Here is a 25,136-nt window from a genome sequence, read left to right as displayed (position 1 = left end):
ATTGCATTCGTTGTAAATAATCTCACATGATGCTACTCAGCCAATTGAATTTGTGCATTTCCATAAGCATTGCGACTCGAGTCAGTGAGTGAGATAAACACTCAGTGGAGAGACGAGACGAGACAGTAGTCGGAGAAATATTTGAGAGAGAAAGGTAATTTCACATGGCGTTCTCTAAAAAGAGAAAAGTAGACAGCGAATGTAACGAATGTTCCCTTAGAGTTGCTTGGATATTGGGTCAACATAAAAAAAAAGAAACATTTACTGACGGAGGGGTTGTCAAGGAGTGCATGAGTGCGGTAGCTGAAACCTTACTTGAGAGAAAACAAAAAGAAAAGTTTTGTGAAAAAATCAAGCAAATAGGCCTACCTATGTCAGCATCATCAGCCACAAAGAAAACTGAAATATTAACCCAGGATGTGCACGCACAGCTGGATGAAGCAATTCACAAGGCACCAAGTGAAGGCTTAGCTGTAGATGAGTCCACTGATGTGTGTGACAATGCTCAGCTTTATGTAAGGTTCTTCAACAAGGAGAAGAAAGAATTATGTGAAGACTTGTTAGGTGTTACAACCCTTCAGACCAGGTCAAGAGGAGAGGACATCTACCTGCGCTAAAGCTGGGGCACACTCGCACACCATGAGGGGGGAAGAAAGGAAAAAGGGGGGGAAAAGGGGGGAAGAAGAAAAGAGAGGAAAAAAGAGAGAAAAAAGGGAAAAGGAGGGGAAAAAAGAAGGAAGGGATTTTGTATGGCCTAATCCTCCATGAGTAAAGTTTTTTAATGTTGATGTACATCATAAATTATTTTTAAAACATTTAACTTCTGATTTTGTATGCATTACTATGAGAGCAGAGGTTTCAGGTTCGAGTCCCACCGTTGGCAGAAATTGAGGTTTGCATTATTTCATGCAAAGCTCATTTTCATTATTGGAAATCACAATTTGTTTGCATATTACCTTTTATTAACCTTATATTAGTGAGATATGGATAATTCTACATTGAATATTTCAATACATATATGCATTTATGAGAGAAGAGTTGACCCCAAAGTTCCCGGTTCGAGTCCCACCGTTAGCAGAAATTTAGCTGTGCATTATTTACTGCAAAGTTCAATTTTTACTGGAAATCACAATTTGTTTGCATATTACTTTTAATTTACCTTATATTAGTGAGATATTTATAAATCTACATTGAATATTTCAATGCAAGTTCATGTACAGTTATGTGTGAGGTACTTTAATTGTTTCACAAAATATTTGTGTTCCAATTAATACGTCCTTCTATTCACAAAAGAACAATGTATAAATCTTTGTTGTAAACAAACTTTTATTTGCAATAACAAATTCAACAACAACAACTATAGCATAATATATATATACAATATAATAATATATATCAGAAAACATATACAGAACTATATACAGAAAGTGTGAAACTGGGAGGGAAAGGGGTTGAGGGGCACTAAGCCAGTGTCCATGCCTCTGGGGGGGGGGGGGACAATTTATTAATGCATTTTTCATGCATTTTTTTTTAGCCTCCAACCACTGCTCCTTGGGAACAGCCTCTACAGAGGGGCAGTATATAATGTCCTTGTACTGGCTGTGTCCAGTCTCCGCTGTCCTTAACTGCCCACATTTCTTGCACGTGTTGCGCAGAACACCGCAGGTCCGTTTTCGGACTGGAGCAGGAGCGGCAGAGGAGAGGCTGGCACCCAGAGCCTGTGGAGCAGCACCCAGCACAGGCCCCTGTGAGGTCACTGGACCCAGCATGAACAGCTGAGGGCCCGAGGGTGGAGCAGGGAAGAGTTCTCGCTGGGGGCACGAGTTCACAGCCGCCGGTGCGACGGCGGACGATACCTTCCTCTTCACCTGTGCCTGGCCCACGGTGCTGCCAGCCTGGGAGTACTGGTGCACTGGGCCTGGTTGGGGGGGGTGCAGATGGTGGGCACACATTAGAAGGGAGGAGAGGGTCAGTCGCCACAGACAAGTGGCTGGGCAGGTCCAGTCCTTGCACCACCACGTTGCCCTGCCTCTACACCCTCTTGTTGTGCCACTGTACCAGGGTGGGTGGTGTGGCTCACGTCTACAGCAGCCCGTGAGAAAAGACAAAAACATGAGTGTGAATATGTATGACAGGGCACAGAGGGAAAGTAGTAAGACAATAAATATTCCTGACCTGCTGGTTGGTGCGGGCCAGAGAGAGCTGGTGCCTCAGCTCCACCAGATACTCTGCCATGCTGTCAACTCGGTCCATGCCTGGCACCCCAGAGTCATCCACAGCCTGAGAAAGAAAAAAAAACATAAAAACTGATGAGTGACACATTTTGTAAACAGATGTGGGACAAAATGCAGATACAGTGATTTTACTTCTTTACACACAATTATGAATGTACATAACCCAGACTCATCAGGAGAGGCTTGGACACCTGGCTGCAGCATGGTGGAAGCAGTCAGGGAGGAGCTTGGAGGTAGCAGCAGTCAGGTTCCCCACCCACCAGTTCCTGCAGCAGTACTGGCTCAACTCCCTCCTACTTATTCTCCTGTCCACCAGAAGATCAGTAAGGGCTAGCACCCCTTCCTGCCTGAGCTGTTCCCTCGTCATCTGCCGCAACAGAGCGAGGTCCCCTGCATCCCACTCAAAGGTGCATGCAGACAGGCAGCCCATGAAGGTGTGGTAGAGCATCGGTGGTGGTGCCGCCGACAGCCCGCCTCCTCATGAAGTGCCAGGTGTACCTGGTCTGCAGCTTACTCGCCCCCTCACTCACGCAGCGGCCACAGTCCACGTATAGCATGGGGGTAGAACAGCTGCTTGGTGGTACCGCTCCATCACTCCATCCTGTCCAGTCCCAGCCCCTCCTGCACTGTCACGACACTGGTTAGGATCTAGCCAACCTCGTTGCCAATGGAGGTCATCCAAAGAGCTGTCCCCCTGCCACGGCCAGTCAGCTTCTTTGTGATCTGAAATTTGATAACAGTGATGTTTAATATTACACACTTTTTTTCCCTACAGCAGTAAGTGTATGTAGAATAAATACACAGCACACATTTATAATAACTGCTTATAATTTAAATCAATGTTATGAGCTAACTAACTAGAACCATACAACAGGTACAATAAGCAAATAGGTACAGTAGTCAACAAGTAAACACTGAATGTGAGCATGCTTTGAACAATACACTGAGACACTGCAGCACATAAACAAACACTATTGTACCGTTATCGTTATCAATAGCAATCATATTATGCATGATCAGTTACAGTAGTTGTATGATATACGAGAAACGAAGCTTAACACCGCTGGTCAGGCGTCATACACAGATAGCAAGCTAACTAGATGGTTAGCTTACTGATACAAGCTTTCAACAACTACTTTAATCACTGCCAATACTCGGCCGTTTGGCTGTTTCAGCTCAGAGTAACATTATAGTAGTTACACATGGCTGTTTCCATTCATAACAATGTTGTAGTTATAAGACGTAGCATAATCTAGTTCATAATGTAACCGTTACATCGGTGCACGTATCTTTAGTGAAAGCGTTAACGTTAGTTAGGCTTGTCAATCAATACAATATGGACATGAAACGTGTGTCCGTCTAAGAGAAAAATAAAAACATGTCATGGTTAGTTACTTACTTACTTACTTTGACTTTGACGAGTTGTCGTAGCTTCAGCCATCTTGAGGAGCTTGCGTCTGCGTAACTTGGCAACGTAACGTCACACAAGTTCAAGCCAAGTTCTCGAGTATGAAGAGAAGCGCCGCTATTGGCCCAGGTCCATTCTCGTTCCGCGGCTGGATTGGATACTGAGAATGGATTTGAAAGGCGAGGATTGGCCGACGAGACCCGAGCGGTCCTGCTCCAAGTAGGCCAAAAAGGAGATGTTAACAAAGAGGGGAATAGAGCCGAAACAAGTGGTTTCAATAACCACAGATGGAGCCCCTGAATTGTAGGCTACTTGCTTTATTTGATTTGACAGTCAGTTGTTGACTACATACAGACGTTGATACATACTGGGCTACCTTAATATATATTGCACTGAATCATAACGCAAGTTATGACTCTAACTGGACCTCGTTGAATTTTAATTGAATACCCCTGCCCTAATCATATCATACGTCTCTGTGATGTTGCAAGTGCATGTCTGAGGGACATATTGAGATCCATGAGGTGGCAGTAATGCTGCCTGGAGTGAATGATATTACCAAGAACACGCCGAAGAAGAAAAGGGGAAGGAATTTCAGGTCCACGAAGCTAGCGACAATAAGCGATAGTAGGCGGCAATATTGTTGCGAAAAGCGTCAAACTAAAAGTCGTTTTCAAAGATTCTGGCCTACTGTAGAAACATGGCAGTGCAACTTGATGGACTCTGTGGAAGAGAACCTACTCCCTATGTAGATGTGAAGGGCTCATTCTAGGCTAACAAAAACACGATTCAGTGTTACAGGTCATTTATACACGAATGAAAACCTATTTCTGAATTCCATTTTTACTAATAGATGCCACCAAAATCTACACTGTATATTTAAATCTAATAAAGATCGCCACATCCAGACAGCTGATAAAAAAATATATATTTATACTCCTTGTTAACCATAGAATACCCTATCACTGAATAAACTGAGCATATAGACAGTGTTGATTATGAATACAGAACAGAGTTGTGAGTTGAACTTCCCCTATTATGTGGCCTATTTGAAATGTATACAGATAACATAATGTTAACACACACAAATACAGAAATACACATTAATTTATAACAGCCACGATTGAAAAAAAATCTTTAAAAACCACATTTCTTTTTTCGAAATACAGCTTCACAAGTTGTATAACACATGACATTTACTATTTTTCCTCAATTAAAACCTAATGAATAAGTTTCAGCTTTTATTTTATAAACCATTATGAATGGCGGCCATATTGACATTTCCGTTATTTTCGCTGACTACACGCTGCTCATGCTCAACGTCTGTACCTTTGTTGGCTTGTGGTATTGAACGGGCGAAGGTGAAAGTCATCCAATTGTGCGAAAAGTTGAGAGTGAACCTTGCATCACCATTATGTCATCTTGTGGGCTTTTTACTGCACACACGCAGCTGTGCAAGCGGTTGGTAAGTTGCGGCGTTCAGCATGAACAGGGTTTTACAGAGTCTGCAGCAAAAGTTGGCACAGACAGATGTAGATAAAAATGCCAGCAGCTAGCTTGCTAACTTGGCTAAGTTACCTAATGTTAGTTTACGGTAAGAACATGTGGAGCATCATTCTATACAACTTGAAGTAAAATAAATAAATAAATACATATCTTAACTTGGCTAAATGCACTCAAACAAAGAACACCAAATTTATCTGACATATCTTATCAACAGTAACTACTGTCAAAAATCCAAGGAATATGCTCGTTATCTTAAGTTAAGCGTTTTCCTCATTGACACCCATAACATAACTTTCTATGAGATAATGTTGCTTATTGTATCATTTCAGTGACCACAACACATCATGAATATGTGTTGGGTAGACTACTCCAAAAAAGCCAACTGTAGCCGTATAAGCAGTGTCTTTATAATGGCTATGGGTATAAGTTCACTGTAAAACTTCAGTGTTCACATGGTGGTTGTGTCACTGGCTATAAAAGTGTTGTCAAGTTTGGCACGTTTTGGTCCATGATGTCACATAAAGCTTTTTAGAATAGGGGTCAATGGAGACTCAATGAATGGTAATGACCCTTTCCTTGGATTTCAGTTTTGCCTTTTTGGAATGGAGATAGTTTTTATGATACGTGTAATGTAAGGGACCTTTGGTTTTCACTGATTGGAGTATTGGAACATTAAGCCACGTTAAGCTTTTACACCTAATGGCTGTCAATGGAGAGGAAGACACTCAAAATTATTGGATTATAAAAAGACAAGTGACTAGACAGCCTACCAGCTGGCTAGCCTGCTAACTAGCTCGCTAGTCCAGTCTGTTATGCTATTTCCATACGCTACGCCACGCCCACTCAAAGCGATGGACGCGTTTCGCGTCGCTGGCATATGTTCTTTTGAGGCAATAGGAACAACAGTTATTTGATCAATGTTTGGAATTTATGTAGGTAGGCAACTTGGTACGTGTCTGAAGAATACATTTGGACGCTCTCCTTGTGTAGGCTACACACAACAAACAACATTTTCTCGTAATACACCAGATAATTATCAATTATAACTTGAATGTGTTACCCATTCGTCAAAGCAGTGTCACGTCTGCTGTCAAATACGTATGAGGACGCTGTACACCGTCCTTGGGCACTATACTTAAAATGACTTTAAAAGGATTTTATTTTATTTTGCAAGAATAAGTGAATGTTTAATTTAGCATTAATTAGAGTTTAAATGATGTTTGATGATGCTTCCTTTCCAGGTGACTTTACATCAGCGTCTGTCAAGAAACTACACGTCACATCCGGCTCTAAATGTGAGTGGTATCAATAATCCAAAGTATATTGGCCTAGCAGTGTATATTTTGCCAGTGTTACAGTTCGACTGGCTGGCACTGGTAATGATTGCTAACATTTTGGCTTCCATTTCTACTGATGTGGACAGCTTTGTCAATTCCCAGTGTAATGTGCAAAGTTAAATTCTAGGCTTTGTAACCTATTTAAGGCTGACCTTAAACTCAATCCCTCCCTCCTCCTTCAGACCTCACCTGAACGGTACGCTGTCATACCCATCATCTGTCAAAGTGTGTAGGATGACATGTTGCCAAGTTTATTTACCATGTGTTGCAGTCCCTTTTTTTTTGTGACGGTACACTATTAATTAGAGTACATCATTGAACAGTATCAAGTACTTTACTTTTTATAAATATAAGATTCATTACTCTATATACTATATATATATATAGACTTTAGTGAAAACTATTTTAATATCACAAATATTTTATTGATAATAATGCCTTTGCACTTTATTAAGAAACAATTCTATTAATGAAAATTGTAGTTAAAAAAGCTCTTAGGGTCCAGCGTTGTGGACACAATAGCACTGCTGCTGAAAACCATCCTTGGAGAACCACTGGACTAATGCACAGTTCGAACAGTCATTCTGATGCACACAGATTCTGCGTCTGTTCAGCCACTTGCCCTGCTTTTTTCAGAAACTTGAAGTTGGCAGAAAACATTAGTAAACAAACTGATCTGTTTGCAAGAATTTTTAAAAACCTAGAAATAATTCAACATCGCGGTGAACTCTAGAAGTATTATCAGAGTGTGAAAGTGAATTTTTGGGACACTCTTCTGGGTTGAAATCTACCCAAATTTTCATCATTGTCAAAGCTTGTGCTAGGTCAATATTGCAGCGTTGGGTAGAAATGACCCAGCAGTGTTGGTTTATACATGTCACCCAGCGTAGTCGCCTTCGGTTAGGGATTTCACCCTAGAAGAACTGAGTTATTTTAACCAGGATTCTTGGTTAACATGAGTTGTGTTCTGTACTAACCTATCCAGCAAAATGATCTATATATATGGCGACTATTAAGATAGTACACAGTCAAATGGCAGTCAGTCAGGTGGCACGGTGGCTCAGTTACTTGCACTGCTTGCACTGCTGCCTCACAGCAAGAAGGTCATGGGTTCGATTCCCGCATGGGGCGCTGTTGGCTCTGGGGGGCAGATCCTCCCCAGAGTGCACAGTGCTCAGGTGGGCTATCTCCCGGGCCTTTCTGTGTGGAGTTTGCATGTTCTCCCCGTGTTCACAAGGGGTTTCCTCCACTAAGAACCCCAACAGTAAAAACATGCAAAATAACAGAACTCATGTCCATCCCTGACCAAAGATGGACAGTTCACTTCACTTGGTCCCCGGGCGCTGCAAAGCTGCCCACTGCTCCTGGGGGGTCCTTGAGGAGGAACGGTCCAGGATGGGAAAAAGCAGGAAATAAATTCACCGCGACCTCAGGCCTACCTCAGTGTGTGTGTCCTGTGTCGCCTCCATATATGCACGTGTGTGTTCCAGTGTGTCGTGTGTGCTATTGAAAAACCTGACAAAGGTCTTAATTATTATTATTAAATAGGTAAGGGGTAATGGACGACACAGAGGTAGGGTGGCAGAAAATAATGCATGTTTGAGGTGGTAATGCACACCTCCAAAGTGGAATATTTTCTGCTACCAGACATGGCCATTATCCCACTTATACTGTACCTAGTTAGCTAGTTAGTTAGGCCAGCCATTTCTAGTTACACGGTCGTTAACTCAGCTAATTGTTATCCTAGTTAGTTTGCTCTATACTGAGCTGTTGTCTGGTTGACAATGCTAAAGAGAGTAGGAAACTTTGCTCTACTTTTCAAGAATGCTCTGAACACTCCACTTCCGCCATCAGTCACTCTCCCTCGCCCTCTCCTCCGTGGATGGCGTCGCAAGTTCCTTTACTAAAAAAAGTTGTCGCCATTAGTGTGCAATTATCCAATCCTCATAAACTGGTTTTACCTTATCTGGACATCGGAGCGTTAATGGATTCATTGTCCCCTCTCATCCTTTCCCTCTCTGTATGCTTCTGAAACTGAATCGTCCTACAACATGTCCCCTCTCCTCCGCTCCCTCTCTCTATGCTTCTGAAACTGAGTCGTCCTACAACATGTCCCCTCTCTTCCTCTCTATGCTTCTGAAACTGAGTCGTCCTACAACATGTCCCCTCTCTTCCTCTCCCTGTCTGTATGCTTCTGAAACTGAGTCGTCCTACAACATGTCCTCTGGACCCCAGTCCAACTCACTCAGTTCAGGACATTTTTGAACACCATTCAAAGAGTCTTGAATTACTCCTTTGTTTCACTTAACCTTTCTGATGTAAAGAATTATAGACATCTCCCTACTTCCCTTTTTGTCAAAAACCCCATCCCACAAAAACATGTTTATACTGTCCATTAGGAGGTCTCGAAGCGTGATTTGTATTCATGACAGTCGTGTAAAAAGTGAGCTACACTCCGCAACTTTAGGGCGAGCTCCGTAGCAAAAAATACCAATTCTCTCGTAAAGGTCTCATAACATAACGAGATTAGGGCCTGATTTGTTAATCATTATTTGAGTTGTTGGGACTTGAAAAGCAGGTCAAGAATTGTTATTTGGAATAGTCAGTTCATGACAATTCCAGAAGCTAATGAATTCTCTCAGTCAGTCTTCAAATGTTGTGGTAAAACTCAACAAACAAGAGCTCCTCTGAGCCACCGAGGATCTGAATGAACCTGTTTGGGTGCCCACAAAGCATTTCCAGTTTGCAATTTCCAATGACTGAGATGTTATTAACAAATGCCTGTTAAGGGTAGCAGTGAAAGTAAAGATGAGATCCTGAGGCCCAACACTTCACAACAATCACCATGTACATCCCAGAGCTATTATCCATAGCTGCTGATTTCTGGCAAAATATATGCTGCCTGTTGGCCTTGCTTGCAAGTCATATAAGTGTATAAGCTACTGGATGACCTAAATTTCCTTCGGGATTAATAAAGTATCCATCTATCTATCTATCTATCAGTAAATTACATCGCTGTCATTATCTTTGTTTCATAGTTCAGTTTTTCAACAACACGTCTCTTGAGGTCCAACTGATATGTTGCTAATGTTCTGTTTATCTGTATTGACGATAGGAAGTGGTCATCGTCAGTGCTGTTCGGACTCCTATGGGGTCGTTCAGAGGAAGCCTTTCATCTGTTCCAGCTACCAGACTAGGTTCCATAGCAATCAAAGCAGCTGTTGAGCAAGCAGGTAAGTAACACAAAAGACTGTTAAGGCATATATTTATCACAATACTACATATTGGTTGTTAAAGCATCCTGTTGTTTAGTAGTGAAGTACGAAAAGTACTTTGTTTATTAAAGTGCTACAACTTTGGTGTAACATTTTCTTTCCAAAGTCAGTGACCTTCCTTCTGCATATTGCTGTGGTGTTAGCACAGATATTACTCCTCTCTAAACTGACAGGTAATGGCCCATATGAAGAGGTCATAGGGCCAATAAGCTCTTGTAAAGCACTATGATTGAGCAGAATAAAGCATTTCACTTTCTAACTGTGTATACCCATCCTACCATACTCTTAACTTGCTTCCTTTTAAATAATACTTCACAACGAGTTTTAAAGTTCATAACAAAGCATGTCAAATCTCCTACTTTACTTGAAGCTAGCAGATTACCTTCTGTTTGTTCCTGGGGGATTCGGGTGCTAATGTATTGTTATGAATGAACTGTATGGATTAATATAATTTAATTTATTTGAATATTTACTTTGCAATGTCAGGTGGTCAAACTAAAATAGGGCCCCTATGAAATCCTTTTTTTTTTTTTTTTTTCAAAGGTGTCATGAGTAAGGGATAATGTATAGTCTGGCGGTCATTAATCGAAAAATTGTTTCGTCCTGAAAGGATTTATTTTACGATAATGACCACTGGACAATACATTATCCCGCTTATCATACGGTTACTTGCCAAAACGACAGAAGACATTTTGTTGCCGTTTTGTGAAAAAATTGTTTTTCGTGCAAATAGAGCTTTAAAGTTTCAGGTGTTGTGTAGCAACCCATTACTTACTAGTTGTGGTGCTGAATTGGATTGTGTTGTACCGCCATGTGTTTTTATTATTTAGCCCATCCCATTTCAATCAGTGAGGCGAGGCTAAGTAACAGAATCGCCTCTGTGTATAATTCAGTACATTACAATGTCCCTTCCCGCACACATTTCAGCAGCAAAACTCTATGAAACATCACAGAGAGAAGTTGAAAACGAATTGACACGGACCCCCTATCTAGCTCTCTCCGCTTGATAGTTGATCCTCCAGGCCTAGCTAGTCATGCTGCCAATTTCCTGAATAGAACGTTTTATATGTCTATAGACTATATTCTTCCTGAAATATAAAGAAACCACACTGTTACCATGGCCCAAAAACAGTGATGTTTACCCAACCGTGGGCCCACTGTAGCGCTGCATCCCTAATAACTCCTAATTAGGATGGACAAGCCTCCTTGACATGGTGAAAATATAGCTTCAAATGAATACCAATGATGAACCTTGTGTCTGTGTTGGGCTACTTCCTTCCGGTTCAGTAGCTACGTGACAACGCAACACATGCTATTTCAGGCAGTACATATTCACATAGGCTGGCATAGACATATGTGGTCTACAAGAATAGATTTGTTCCAAAAACACATCATTTCTCTCCTACTGTTTTCACCCTCTGAACCACTGTGCCTCCGATGGGCCCAGTGTGCTTTAAATCAGTCAGCTAGGCGGGCAATAAGCATCGTGTTGCGTAATGGGGTCATCTTGTCAGAAAAGGAAAAGTTTCAGACAGCTGAGAAAAGAGTTATTCCCTCTTCCCTTTGGGCTCAAAACGACATACCCCGATGAACAACAACATGACCGCCAATTCGAAGGGATGAGGCGTAGGCATGTCTTAAAAAGCTCGACGTTTTCTGATTTTCCCGATTTGAATGGATTTGACCAACAGAAGAAGCACCGCGGTGGGTGTGTTCCTCGTCCAGGACCTGCTTTGTCTTCAGTTGCCTGGGACTCGACTCAGGTTTAGTTCTCAGGGTTAGCAGGAAGACAGGATTATTTTGAGATTATTTATATAGCTATAGAGATAAAATATATATATATACCAAATAATAAAACCATTTACAGTATATTTCACCGTGTTCTTTTCAGTAGATTGTTTTGTGGGCACAAATGCCATGCTTCCCGTTTCTACCAGGTATCCCTCTGGATGCTGTCCAGGAGGTCTACATGGGAAATGTGCTCCAAGCAGGCGAAGGGCAAGCCCCCACAAGACAGGCTCTCCTTGGTGCAGGTATCCATATTTACACAGTCATGCTTAAATCAACAAACACACCGCAAAAGGAGCCGGAGATTTATGTTTCCTTTTTTTGCAGGCCTGCCCATTTCGACACCAGCAACCACAATTAATAAGGTCTGTGCCTCTGGCATGAAGTCCATCATGATGGCGTCTCAAAGTTTGATGTGTGGACATCAGGTAATTGGCCCCCACCACCAGGAAACTCTGTAGATCATTCGATCTAATACTCTAATGAAAGTCTCAAATTCAGAATTTGTTAAATGTATCTATGTATGTCCAGTAGAATGTTTTTAAATCTTATGTATGAATTTTAAATATGCAATATCATGTATGTGCAATATCACTTAAATGTCAAATTATTTAAAATTGAATCATCTTTCACATTATAATTGCATTAGTTCTAAGTTGAACAGTAGAGTATTTGCTCTTATGTCAAATTAAAAACTAACAGTTTTACTGTTTTAAATTATAGGCCATACAGTAGGAACTCTGCAACAACAGTCAATACACCTTCCATTACAGTCAATACACCTTCAGTTACAGTCAATACACCTTCATTACAGTCAATACACCTTCCGTTACAGTCAATACACCTTCCATTACAGTCAATACACCTTCCCTTACAGTCAATACACCTTCCCTTACAGTCAATACACCTTCCGTTACAGTCAATACACCTTTCATTACAGTCAATACACCTTCCGTTAGTCAATACACCTTCCATTACAGTCAATACACCTTCCGTTAGTCAATACACCTTCCGTTACAGTCAATACACCTTCCGTTAGTCAATACACCTTCCGTTACAGTCAATACACCTTCCGTTAGTCAATACACCTTCCATTACAGTCAATACACCTTCCGTTAGTCAATACACCTTCCGTTACAGTCAATACACCTTCCGTTAGTCAATACACCTTCCGTTACAGTCAATACACCTTCCGTTAGTCAATACACCTTCCGTTACAGTCAATACACCTTCCATTACAGTCAATACACCTTCCGTTACAGTCAATACACCTTCCGTTACAGTCAATGCACCTTCCAATACAGTCAATACACCTTCCGTTAATCAATACACCTTCCGTTAGTCAATACACCTTCCGTTACAGTCAATACACCTTCCGTTACAGTCAATACACCTTCCATTACTGAGATTCAAATCTTCGTATGTTCACCTACGATCTTAATCCTCCTCAGCATGTAGCATTTTTCAGCAGTTTTTTCCTACGACTTACTTCAGGCCAAGTGGTGCTTGGGCATCATCAACAATAGGACATGGGGTTTTCACCATGATGAGCCCTACCAGTGTGCTTCACTGAAGACGTTCAAAAGAGACTGATCTTGTGCTCCTCCTTCCATCTGCAGGATGTGATGGTGGCGGGGGGGATGGAGAGCATGTCCAGTGTACCCTATATAATGGCTCGACAGACACCCTCCTACGGTGGGATACATATGGAGGACCTCATTGTGAGAGATGGTCTCACCGACGTCTACAACAAGTTTCACATGGTATTTTAGAGAATCAGTGAAGAATTCTTAGCCAAATGCACTTAGTGAATGCACGTAGTGATGACATTTTCTTCTTTTCTATTAAAGGGAAATTGTGCAGAAAACACGGCCAAAAACTGCGGTATTTCAAGGGAGGAACAGGATGCTTATGCCATCAAGTCCTACAGCCAGAGCAAGGCTGCGTTCCAGTCAGGGGTTCTTGCTAAGGAGATCGTTCCTGTTACCATTCCTCAGAAAGGTCTCCTTTTACTTGTAAATGGATCTATAGTTGAAGTTGCTAACATGTCCTCACTGGATAGTGACACTGAGAATGCATTTGTGTCGCAGGCAAGCCTGACGTTGTGGTGAAAGAAGATGAAGAATGGCGAAAGGTGGACTTCAGCAAAGTTCCCAAGCTGAGAGCAGTATTTCAGCGAGAGAATGGTGTTTGTCACATTTGTAGCAGAGCATTTTCAATGAAACATACACCACATTATTTAATATTATTAGAATTATTATAGAATTAGCCTGTTATTTAACTATTTATTTCTCTCTTAACTTATCAGCTCCTTGATTATGTAAACTGCCACATTCTTATTTATTTTTCACCCTTTCGTTTCACTTTTGCACTGATAAACGAATCAAATTAATTGTTGACATACCTGATCAGGGCACAGTGTTTTTTTATTAAAATAACACATCATTTGTTTCAATGGCAATCTAATCCATAAAGTATTTATTGTATTTTTTTATAGATAATGTCATTTCAAACCAAAGAGTTGCAAAATGTCAATCTGACCAGATGATGGGAAAAAAAAAAGAAGAACACCTTTAATTTAGCTTGAGCATCACACATCAAATAAGACTTTTCATGAAACAAATCAAAGCGTTCAAACCGTGGGGAATGTGTGGTTTTACAGGTACAGTGACGGCTGCAAACGCCAGCACTCTGAATGATGGTGCTGCCGCTCTGGTCTTGATGACTGCAGATGCTGCAAAAAGACTGAATGTCACTCCACTTGCCAGGATTGTTGGTATGACCATTTTGTTATTTAATTCCCAATATTTCACCACCATAATGTAATTGGACCCAATGGGTTGTGTAACCATATATTTAATTGTCATGTTGTTAGTTAAGCATTATTAAATTATGATTTTGTGAGATGTCAATATTCTTCCCTTAACTCTCAGGTTTTGCTGATGCTGCAACTCATCCGATTGATTTCCCGATTGCTCCGGCTTTTGCGGTTCCAAAGGTAAGCTAGCATTTGTCATTTGTTGTGCTTTTTGTTGATGTTTCTATTGTTCTATTGTTTAGTTACAGTACCAGTCAAAAGTTTGGACACACCTTAATTTTTTTGAGAAGTGTTTTCTTTACTTTTAATATTTTCTACATTGTAGATTTATACTGAAGACATTTAAACTACAAAAGAACACATATGGAATGATGTACTAAACAAAAAAAAGTTTTATCTACCATGTAGAAAATAATAAAATCAAAGAAAAATGAGAAGGTGTGTCCAAACTTTTGACTGGTACTGTATATAACTAAACAGAATATACAGACTATACGTCATAGTTTGTGATGTTTGCTCCATGAGAAAGCTTCTAAAAGTGTGAATATAGACATAGTTCATGACGTGTCATAAAGAAATGGATACGCCCACTATGTGGGAATACTATCCATGTTTCCTATAGACCTGCATGCACAATTCACAATAATTATTAAATTACGTAACTTTACAATCTTTCAATACTGCACTTTGAATTTGAATCGAATGTCTCAGCCAGTTTCTGTTAGTTCAAAAGTCTGTCGTAATCCAGAATTGGTCATCGTGCCGGAATGGAAAATGATGACTTATTATGTGAAAACGACGTGGATGGAGGTAGTTTGGCTCAAATATATGCCTTAAACATGCCCTCTTCCCAAAATAGAACTCGCTAGCCATTTTTAAGTCAGTGTCTTCCTTACAGATTCTTCCTGACTAATTTAGCTGTGTACATCAAACAGCCTCTTCTAATTTGACTGGCCAATCATAGGTGACTTGGGTGGCCTAGCCTATTGCTTTTTAAATATACATCGACAGACATCTTCGCTGTCAAAGTCTGGCCTTTATATAAACCTGTTATTGCTATCATAAGGTTAAGTTATCTTTACTTGTGCCTATCTTTTGTTATCCTGACAACCTCTCTACACAAGTTTTATTTGTTGTTTATTTTTATGGTACATAGTACACACCATAGCCATCCATACATATTGTATACACACAATAAATACCCTAGGAGCTTAGACCAGAACACTACCAGCAAACTAAGACTGGTTACATAAAACCATACTGCACACAGAAGTTTATCAGTTATGTTGCGTATTACTTACCATAACCATCAAAGCACACAGTATGAACACAGTAAAGCCTACTTCAGGTCGTATTACTCACCATAACCATCAAAGCACACAGTATGAACACAGTAAAGCCTACTTCAGGTCAGTTCATGACCCCCATTGACCTTAGAATAAACAAACCTGGTCAAAACATAAATACAGCTCCTAACTCTGTCCATGTCTTTTCCCATGTTGTGCATGTCAAGTGAACACAATGCATCATTACATTTCCAACTTCCAAATAGCTGGGCTTGCCTCAAAATAAAAAAAATTCCATTTGATCCTGGTTGGCATTTAGTTGTGTTTAAAGTGGACTTGTTCCTGGGTGGCATTTAGTTATTTTTAAAGTGGACTTGATCCTGCTTGCTCTGGCTTCTCTCTAAAACTGAAACTACTGACCATGTGAATGAAAAACAGCTGTTGTGTGAATCGTGTTTTTACTGTCCTATTGCATAATTCTACATTTTATTTATGTAAGGTACTTTTTTTAAATTGACTGCATTGTGCTTGCAGCGAATATACAAGGTGTATTCCCCAAAAATGTGTTAATGATTAAATGTGATCCTTTGTAAGGATATGTAAAGAATGTTTGAATGTTTGGATGTTCTATTAGCATCACATATTAGGTTGTGTGCTTCGGGTCATGAGTGCTCTCTCTCTCTCTGTGTCTTCTGTGTTCAGGTTCTTGAGATGTGTGGGCTGAAGAAAGATGATATTTCAATGTGGGAGATCAATGAAGCGTTCAGTGTGGTGGTTTTGGCCAACATGAAAATGCTTGACATTGATCCCAGTAAAGTGAATGTCAATGGAGGAGCCGTGTCTCTTGGCCATCCAATTGGGTAAGAAACCAGAGATTATGAGATTCTGGGTTCAAATATCTGTCTTTAAGCAGTGTTCAAATACCAAAATATTTTTTTGATATGTCACAATCTAAAAAAATGAGCTCCCCGACACTCTAGTTACGTGTTATAAGGTAATATGCTCTAACTTATGTATCAGCGTTTCAATAAGCTGGCAATTACTAGTCAAATGATATATTAAAAACTTAACGGACGAAATGTTTGTCTATAATGCTCATACATTTACATTTACATTTACATTTAGTCATTTAGCAGACGCTTTTGTCCAAAGCGACGTACAAGGGAGAGAACAGTCAAGCTAAGAGCAATAAAAAAGCATGGTGTAACAATAAATACTACTTTACATGAGAATTAGTAGTATACAAAACATCAAAGGTATCCTTAAACCCGACATATGTGTTTTAACCAAAGCAAATAAATCAATAACGGAACTAAATCTTATTGAATATTTTATTGATTAATACAAGTAACACTAGGCTACTGCCATTAAACAGCGTGGAGAGAAAGCAGATCATATCCAATGAGGTTTCATTCTCCATGAAGCTTCACCACGTCCGCAGTAGTGACAATGAATAGAGAGTTTGATTGGTAGACATCAGAAACATTGGCAGTTCTGTTTGTCCAATGATTTGCAGGAGTTATATCATCTCATAGTGCTATTTCATCGATGATAATGCTGTGTACGCCTAGTTGTAGGCTAGTCTATAACTTGCACCATAGGTTATGCAAAAAAATATGGTTTCACAAAGACCTACCTACTCAACAGTAAACGGTGCATTCCTGCGGCCCTTTAAAAGCTATAGGCCTAATGCTCACCCCCACCCCCTCCCTGGCTAAACAATCATTTATATTCTTAAGGTGTACGCCTTTTAGTTCTTTAGTTTCATGTCTATGGGTGCTAAGCAGGACAGTTTGACAGTTTTAGGTTGCATCAAATTACAATAATTACAACTGCGATCGAGCGGTGAAGTTACAATTGCGTAACTGGAGGGCAGGTGCAGGAGTCCAACATTTTTAGACGATTTTTCGACTCCATGAAACTGGCCTCTATGAGAGGGTGGCGTGTGTGGAGGGTACTTTAGAGACGAGAAAGGGTTTAGGCCCTGATGGCCTGCTGGTACTGTAGAGATGAGAAAGGGTTTAGGCCCTGATGGCCTGCTGTTATGCTACTCTCCCAGCTCATTAGACGTGAGAGATAGTCAAAGTGATGGAAAGTAGGACAGTAACTAAGATGTGTGTGTGTGAATCCAAAACCAAAGAAAAGCAGCCATGAGGGTCTGGCACCTGATGAACCCCTCAGAGAGAGGAGGCTTTGAGTTAGGATAGCAGGGGTGGCAGGATACACAACAGTGCCCAACTGGTGACGCCCGCAACACGCACCACATGCGGTACCCGGGATCTCCACAGTACAACATGCGCTGTCTGTAGCCCAGTTTCATTGATATTGGGAATTTTATATGTGTTTAGTTGAGTTATTTGTATTTATGTTGACAGGCTTGGTGCATGGGGATTTTTAGTGACACAAGCATAGTAAATGTGTTAGGTGAAAATTCACTCAAGTTACCTCAGGACTCTGGAGTTGCATATAAGTATATTTATTCAACAACAACAAGCTTGTTGGGCTCACCCACATCCTGGCAGGCCAGAGAGAGAGAGAGAGAGAGAGAGAGAGAGAGAGAGAGAGAGCCCGGGCTCACTCCCAGACTGCAACAGACGAGAGAGAAGCAAAATAAAAAAAAGATTTATGTAGAAAGAAGTTAGCGTTCTCTGATGCCAAAACACTTTGTCAGTAGGGATAACCACGTGGTGGGTCTCTGACGTCCAAGGTCATCTTACTATGCCTTTTGCAACGTAATGCAACAGCAAGGCAGAAAAGAAGGACTACCAGTTCTTCTTCTCAGTCCTTGCTTACACACACACACAAAGAGTTAGAATCAGAGATATACAGAAAAGTCATGTTTCAGCAAACAAAGGCATGTGATTTAACAAACATACATACTTGGTTAAAGTCAGAGTTTCATATTGCACAGTTTGACCCTTCTTATCACCTCTGAGCTCACCCAAACATAGACAAAAGGTTCCTTCTCTTCCGCATATAGCTCTTACACATATGCAGACTAAGTGGTGTCAGCACCTAATCATCTAAGTTGTGCACACACAGAAACACAGAAAAGCCATGTTCCTGCTTACAGAAGCACATGATTCATACAAGGTAATGTATTAATACAAGGCACTTGATTAAATTATTCTTAAGTCATGAACATTGTTTCGAAATGTATTCTGTCAGTAAGGGTGGTAGAATACAGTAGCTGAAAGTGGTACCCGGGATCCCATTCCCAGAGTACCCCAACCCCGTACTTATTTGTCCATACAAATAGCAATACCTGCTGCAGCAACTCTCTCCATACTTCACACACGCTTTCTAGAACATTGCCATTCTTCCAATCCCATCACACTCCCAACACCGGTACCGCCACCATTGCAATTAAAAGGATAGCCCCACCCCTACTGAGGGACCGTGAACTACACACGTGAGAACAGAGTAGGTTTAAAGGATAGCCCCACCCTTACTGAGGGGCCGTGAACTACACACGTGAGAACAGAGTAGGTTTAAAGGATAGCCCCACCCCTACTGAGGGACCGTGAACTACACACGTGAGAACAGAGTAGGTGCCGGCAACTAAACAAAGAAAGAAACCAAACTACTTGCGTGTGTCTATACATGTACGTAACAATGCTCATAGATAAATCCCTTTAAACCAAAACTGTGTTTTTAACAGGAAGCACATCACTTCTGTGACACATTTTCCAGATGACTTCGATTTAGTCAAAAGCCAGCTTTTCATTTTGACGGAACACATTAATGATATTTATTGTGCGTTCAGGCAGGTGGGAAATGGGGAAAAGTTCCCATTTCGGAACGTCCCACTTCCAAGTTGAGGGCGTTGACATAATGACAATAAGCAGACAGCGGTATTGACAGTGAAGCACTGTTAAGTAGAGCCAGAAGGTTAACATTATGTCAGTTGCACAAAACGAAACTGTGACGTATCATTTAACAAGTACAATTTCAGAACATTTAAAACATTTTCACCACAAACTTTGACATGTAGAGTGACGTCAAACCTACTTCTTGGAGCTCTCCGAAACCTCCCACTTTCCTCGTGGGGTGTTCCCAGTTTGACAGGCGTTCAGTTGTATTCTCCCATTTGGAGGTCGGAACTTTCACACTTCACAGTTGCTCATGAGCGCACCATTAGACTCGGATGGTAAGATTATGACAGAATATTTAAAACTTGGTGTTTGAACACTGCTGAGATCGAAACTCAATGCTGTTTGACACAGATCTTGTACATGGCTTTGGAATTGGATCAGTTTTGGCTAGTTTCACTAACATGTTTTAATCTTCTCCTTCTTTTTTAGCATGTCTGGAACTAGAATAGTGGGTCACATGGTCCACCATCTGAAGTCGGGCCAGTATGGACTCGCAGGCATCTGTAATGGAGGCGGCGGCGCGTCTACTGTCCTTATTCAGAAATGTTAGTATGTTTTAGTCACTTCAACTGAACGACAATGTCTGAAAAATGTAGGCGTTTAGCCCACTGATAACATATCAGCACAGTGATGTGTACAAACATACTGTGACTAAACACCACCATGAATATAACATAAGAGTGAAAGCTTTATGGCTAATGTTTTTGAAACCAATCACTCCAGAATTGACTTTAACTCCATGTTTGTCTATTTAAATCAACTGCCAGAGGAAGGCCTTTCTTTATAGTGTGTGTGTGTGCACTTAGATCTGTTACATCTACCTTTCACAGTTCAATTATTGAAAGAACTGATAGTTGAAGTGGTGCAATGAATCTCAATGGGAATATTTGAATGTATCTGTGATTTTGGGAAGACGGGAATAATATGTTGCTGGAATTGTATTTCTCTGCAGTAGAGGGACAGGTTTGGGATGCGAATAAGAACCCACCTGAGTGAGTCTCATGATGCACACATGAGCGCTGATGCCTTCTAGTCTGGTCTGTTTGTTTCCTCTGTACTTGACATGCTTGTACTGTATTGCTCTGCTTCTTGTGAGCGCCAAAACACTCTTCATTTGTGGTAGTCCCAAAATAAAATCTGAGGTGTTTGATAAAGTGGTATGACTGAATAATATCATCTAAATTATTTCATTTGTATAAAATTCTAATTTGAATTCATTGATGATACATTTAATTCTAATGTTACCATTTAAAAAAAAAATAATAATAATGTTTTTGGTTGACTTTAAAGCTGCATTATGCAGTATTGTCTTGATGTGGACTGGTGAATAGGAAGACTACTGACAAACTGTTTATCAGGCTGCGTTAAGTCTGCCAGGGACGGGAGTGATGACTAAAGAAATCAAATGGACGACGCCAGGCCTGTCACTCTGAATAGGAATTCTTTCACTTGGTTGAAGTTTCTTTTCAAGCTTCTTGAAAATCCATTCAAGTTCATTCTCCCCATTTGCAGCCACATGCAAACTGACTGGAGCCCAGTGCTGACCCACTGAGCCTATATGTTTCTTTATCTAAATGTGTATTACAGGTTATTACTGTATATTACATGTCTTACGTAAAGAACTATGTAGATACATCTTTAGTTACCGATTCATTTGAGGTGACGGATGTTTTAACGGGGGCAAGCCAGTTCAGTCAATAGGGTGAGTATACAAATCCTTTCTAACCATAGTTCCACCAGCTCTCTAGATAATTCTAATGATTCCGTGATTTAATTTTCTTTATAAAACAATTGGGTTCTATTGAATTATTTAGCTGTTTCTGATTGGACAAGAGACGTTCCATGAGTTGGAATATCCCAGGACATCCCAACTCGGACTTTTCACAGCTAATAATAAATCACTCCGCGATGAAACATTCTATAGCACGTTGATACAATTAAGCGATAACCGTTAATTCAAAGTTCTTATAATTCCAAAAGACGTTGACAATGGAACTATTTTTTTGTTGCGGAGAAACAATGGCGAAAAAAAATGTATCGATAACTTCGTGTTTAAATCTTAATTGGTTGACTATAAAATTGTTTTATAAAAGCAATATAGTACTCGTGCGAGTGGGGTAGGTAAGGGATATTCTCACGGGTGTTGTTGCTTACGGCCGAACACCACCCGTGGGAATATCCCTTACCTACCCCACTCGCACGAGTACTATATTGCTTAAGTATACACTGATGAGCCAAAACATCCTGACCACCTGACTACAATACTGTCGGCCTGCCACCTGATATACATATCTGATAAAGATATAGATATTTGTTTAGATACACAATATAAATTCTGGTGCTCTATAGGAATGCTGTATATGAGAGATAATATGCCTAATAAAGTGCCCCACACTGAGAACGCTATAGTTTAGCAAGCAGTCTACAGCCGTATGGCAATCCATTTGTTGTATTGGTTTGCACTTACAATCATAATAAACCTGTTCAAAAACATGGCCTATTTAATGTTTTGTACCATTTTTGAGGCTATTGTTCAAATGTATTGTAAAAATGCTTTCATGTAGACCTCATTTATAAAGCTTTTCCTGCTATGATCAGACAACAACTTCTGGAGTCAAACCTTGACCATGAACATATAGACAATTTTAATGAATAATGGTCAATCAGATGAACCCTTGTATTTTATATGATATACACCTTCAGTTAGACTTTGTGTTGAATACTTTTTGTTCATAAACTTTACATCCAACAGCAATATTAATGTAGCGGAGGGTGTTTTTATTTTGATTTGTCAGGATTCCAGTGATTTCAAATGTTTTATCAAACACAATTTTCATTAATATAATCAAATTAGAAACAATATACAAAGTTAGAGCTTATTAAGATGCAGACAAAATGAATTGGTCTATGTTTAGATGTAGAAACTAGCCGGTTGGTAAAGTAAAAAGGGATTGATGTGATCAGCCGCTGTGGCTGGTCTGTCAGGAATGTGTTTGCGAAAGTATCTCCGCAAGGCGGCACTGCCAGGATGATGCTCACGAACATGTACGAAGTATTCATCTGGTCTCCCAGTGGTGAAGCCACAGTCCTCACACACAAAGATCTTGGAGCGCCGCTGGCGATAGGCGTACTGTTGCCGCACGCCGTGGATCTTCCTCAGATGGGACTCCAGGGAGCAGCGTTGGGTGAAGGCTTTCTCACAGAGCTCACACCTATAGGGCCGAATGCCTTGCAACAAGGCACACAAGACAGTCATCAAACGGGGGTTCTGAAATGGACTAGTGCTATTGCATACTTGCATAAAGAGGAGACACATGCAATTGTATTGGGAGGAACACTAGTGAGGTTTAATGCTCGGGAAATTGGGGACAGTCAATTGGACTTCAGAATGACAAAAAACAAGTTTAAAAAGTTAAAAAGCATTTAAAAAAATGCAAAGGCATTTTCCATATGTGCCTTAGGTCATGTTAAACAAGAAAAGATCATCTTATAAAGTAGGTAACATTTTAAATGTTTAAAACTTTAAAAATTAAATTTTTTAATTAAAAAATATCAACTGAATGACACAAAAAGTGCTATTTATGTATTTTTGACAGTGACACATGACCAATAGTTGTGTGTAGTTTCAGATAATGTCCCTAACTATGTTCTATTACATGTGTTGTCCAGAAGGTTGGCCTGTTTCAGTAGTGGACCGTCACTTTTGAAACTGATGAAGCCCCAACATGAATTTGGACGTCTGTAACCATGGACCAAGCGACACGATGTACACAAAAGACGAACTGATAACTACATTTGAACTCTATTGTTTTGCTCACACCTTATTTTTGCAGATTTTGTGAAAACCAATTAAATTTTTCCATACAATTAATTTTCTTTGGAACCAGGAAGTGTTAAAATGCACTAAACACTAAACACTAAAAATTTAAAAATTCCAGTCGACTTCCACACACTATTCGTCTTACACTGAAGTCCCTCCAAAGTAAAAATGTCTACACTAGTGTTTTGAGCCGCTGCCATGGCCTACTTGGTTAGTGAACCTAATCCAACTGTCGGTTTAACCCCGCTGACAGTTTAACCCCGCTGACAGTTTCCACATCTGCCTTTTCCTCCCTTTCATTAATTCAATTCTTCACAGGCTTCGTGGCCATATAGAAGTGCATCTCCATGTATCTTAGACGCACATTTACAATGGCAGTTCACTGACTAAACTCAATGGATGGCATTCAGTTTAATAATTTGTCATATCTTGGCGTCCCTACATTTCTGATCTGATCGGTGTGAAAACAACACCAGGTTGGACCCGCCCACTCTGCTGTGCGTTTGAATGGAGGCAGAACACGTGTGTGGGCTTCTTCTACACACCCACTGGGTAGGTGTTTCTCTCTTGACCAATCCCGTTAGAGGGGTGCAACATTCAACGGTGATCGCCTCATTTACACCCTCGCTGGCGTGAGGTGTATGTGCAAGCCTAGGTGACTGTCAAGCAAGAGACTTACAACAATATGACTTTGAAAAGTTTTCCTGTCACCATACTACATGACATACTACATAATCAAAGTTGAAATATACTGATGTGAAATATTTCATTCAAGGTTATTTCACATGTGTTATAGAGATGTTAGCGTCTCAAGTCATTTAATTCTGAGGAAGCCTGGCTCCTGCCAGGAGTCTTGGCCTACTGCCTCGTTGTCATCTGTCTTTGTGTCACGTATTTGTGTGTTCACCTGTATGAGTACGCATATGCCTCTTGAGGTCAAAGGTGTCATTGAAGCCCTTTCCACAAAATCTACAAGGATGCCTCTTCACGACGCTGTGGCACTTGAGGTGGCGAGTCAGCATCCGCTGCAGAGGGAAGACCTTGTTGCACACTGGACAGAGGAAGTCACTGGAGCCGGAGTCACCATGGGCCTGTGAGGAACGGGAGAGAGAGAGAGTGGAGACGAATGACTTTCATTACATCGGAATCCAAGATTATTTCTGACCAACACATGATAAATCAGTTACCTTAACTGGTGGTGCTTCTGGTGCAACATTGCTGTAAAAGGGGTTTTGAATCTGATGCTGAACGGGCAACGAATAGCTCTTGTGGAGGCCCTCTAGCGTAGCCTTCTTGGTTGGTTGTGGCTGCTGTTGTGCTCCAGGCACAGGGAGGCCCTCTAGCGTAGCCTTCTTGGTTGGTTGTGGCGGCTGCTGCTGCTGCTGCTGCTGCTGCTGCTGCTGCTGCTGTGCTCCAGGCTCAGGGCTAACAGGAGGTTCTGCTGGGACGTTGTAATTGCCTTCAATGATATGATCTGATTGGTTTAAATAATGAAATGTTATTTGATGTAGTGCTCCCATAACTGTGTTATTTGTGCAAACATTCCAAAAGAACTGAAAAGCTGGTATGATGGCAACTAACTGGCCCTTAGTGATATTAACACCAAAGAACCGGGGATCAATTTACAGACAGAATAGGGAGGGGGGCCTCTTCATTCATCAAGGGTCATCAAGTTTGGCCCTTCAGATCAATATGTTAGATTTCATGCTGATATGGATTTGAACAGGCGATATTAAAAAGACAAACCTTAGGCTATTCTATCTAAGGAAACTCTTTTGAAGTGAGTGAG

The 25,136-nt window shown here is 40.7% G+C and overlaps 2 protein-coding genes across 2 annotated transcripts; one reads left to right on the top strand and one right to left on the bottom strand.

Moving 5' to 3' along the window:
* The first annotated feature begins 4,945 nt into the window (after positions 1–4,945).
* Positions 4,946–20,677, top strand: acat1 (acetyl-CoA acetyltransferase 1). The gene is made up of 12 exons (XM_031572689.2): positions 4,946–5,107; positions 6,390–6,443; positions 9,601–9,718; positions 11,698–11,793; positions 11,876–11,976; positions 13,168–13,311; positions 13,399–13,549; positions 13,639–13,734; positions 14,211–14,324; positions 14,482–14,546; positions 16,355–16,512; positions 19,957–20,677. The coding sequence occupies exons 1-12, from the start codon at positions 5,057–5,059 to the stop codon at positions 20,075–20,077; spliced, it is 1,269 nt and encodes a 422-aa protein (XP_031428549.1). The 5' UTR covers positions 4,946–5,056; the 3' UTR covers positions 20,078–20,677.
* A 1,451-nt stretch (positions 20,678–22,128) lies between these two features.
* LOC105905449 (transcription factor Ovo-like 2) lies at positions 22,129–24,384 on the bottom strand. Its single transcript, XM_012833456.2, has 2 exons — positions 24,255–24,384; positions 22,129–22,755 (listed from the first exon to the last, which is right to left on the bottom strand). The coding sequence occupies exons 1-2, from the start codon at positions 24,367–24,369 to the stop codon at positions 22,439–22,441; spliced, it is 432 nt and encodes a 143-aa protein (XP_012688910.2). The 5' UTR covers positions 24,370–24,384; the 3' UTR covers positions 22,129–22,438.
* Between the last annotated feature and the right edge of the window lie 752 nt (positions 24,385–25,136).

This window comes from Clupea harengus, chromosome 8 (assembly GCF_900700415.2).
Source record: "Clupea harengus chromosome 8, Ch_v2.0.2, whole genome shotgun sequence".
NCBI lineage: Eukaryota > Metazoa > Chordata > Actinopteri > Clupeiformes > Clupeidae > Clupea > Clupea harengus.
This window is presented reverse-complemented; position numbering and strand designations above follow the sequence as displayed.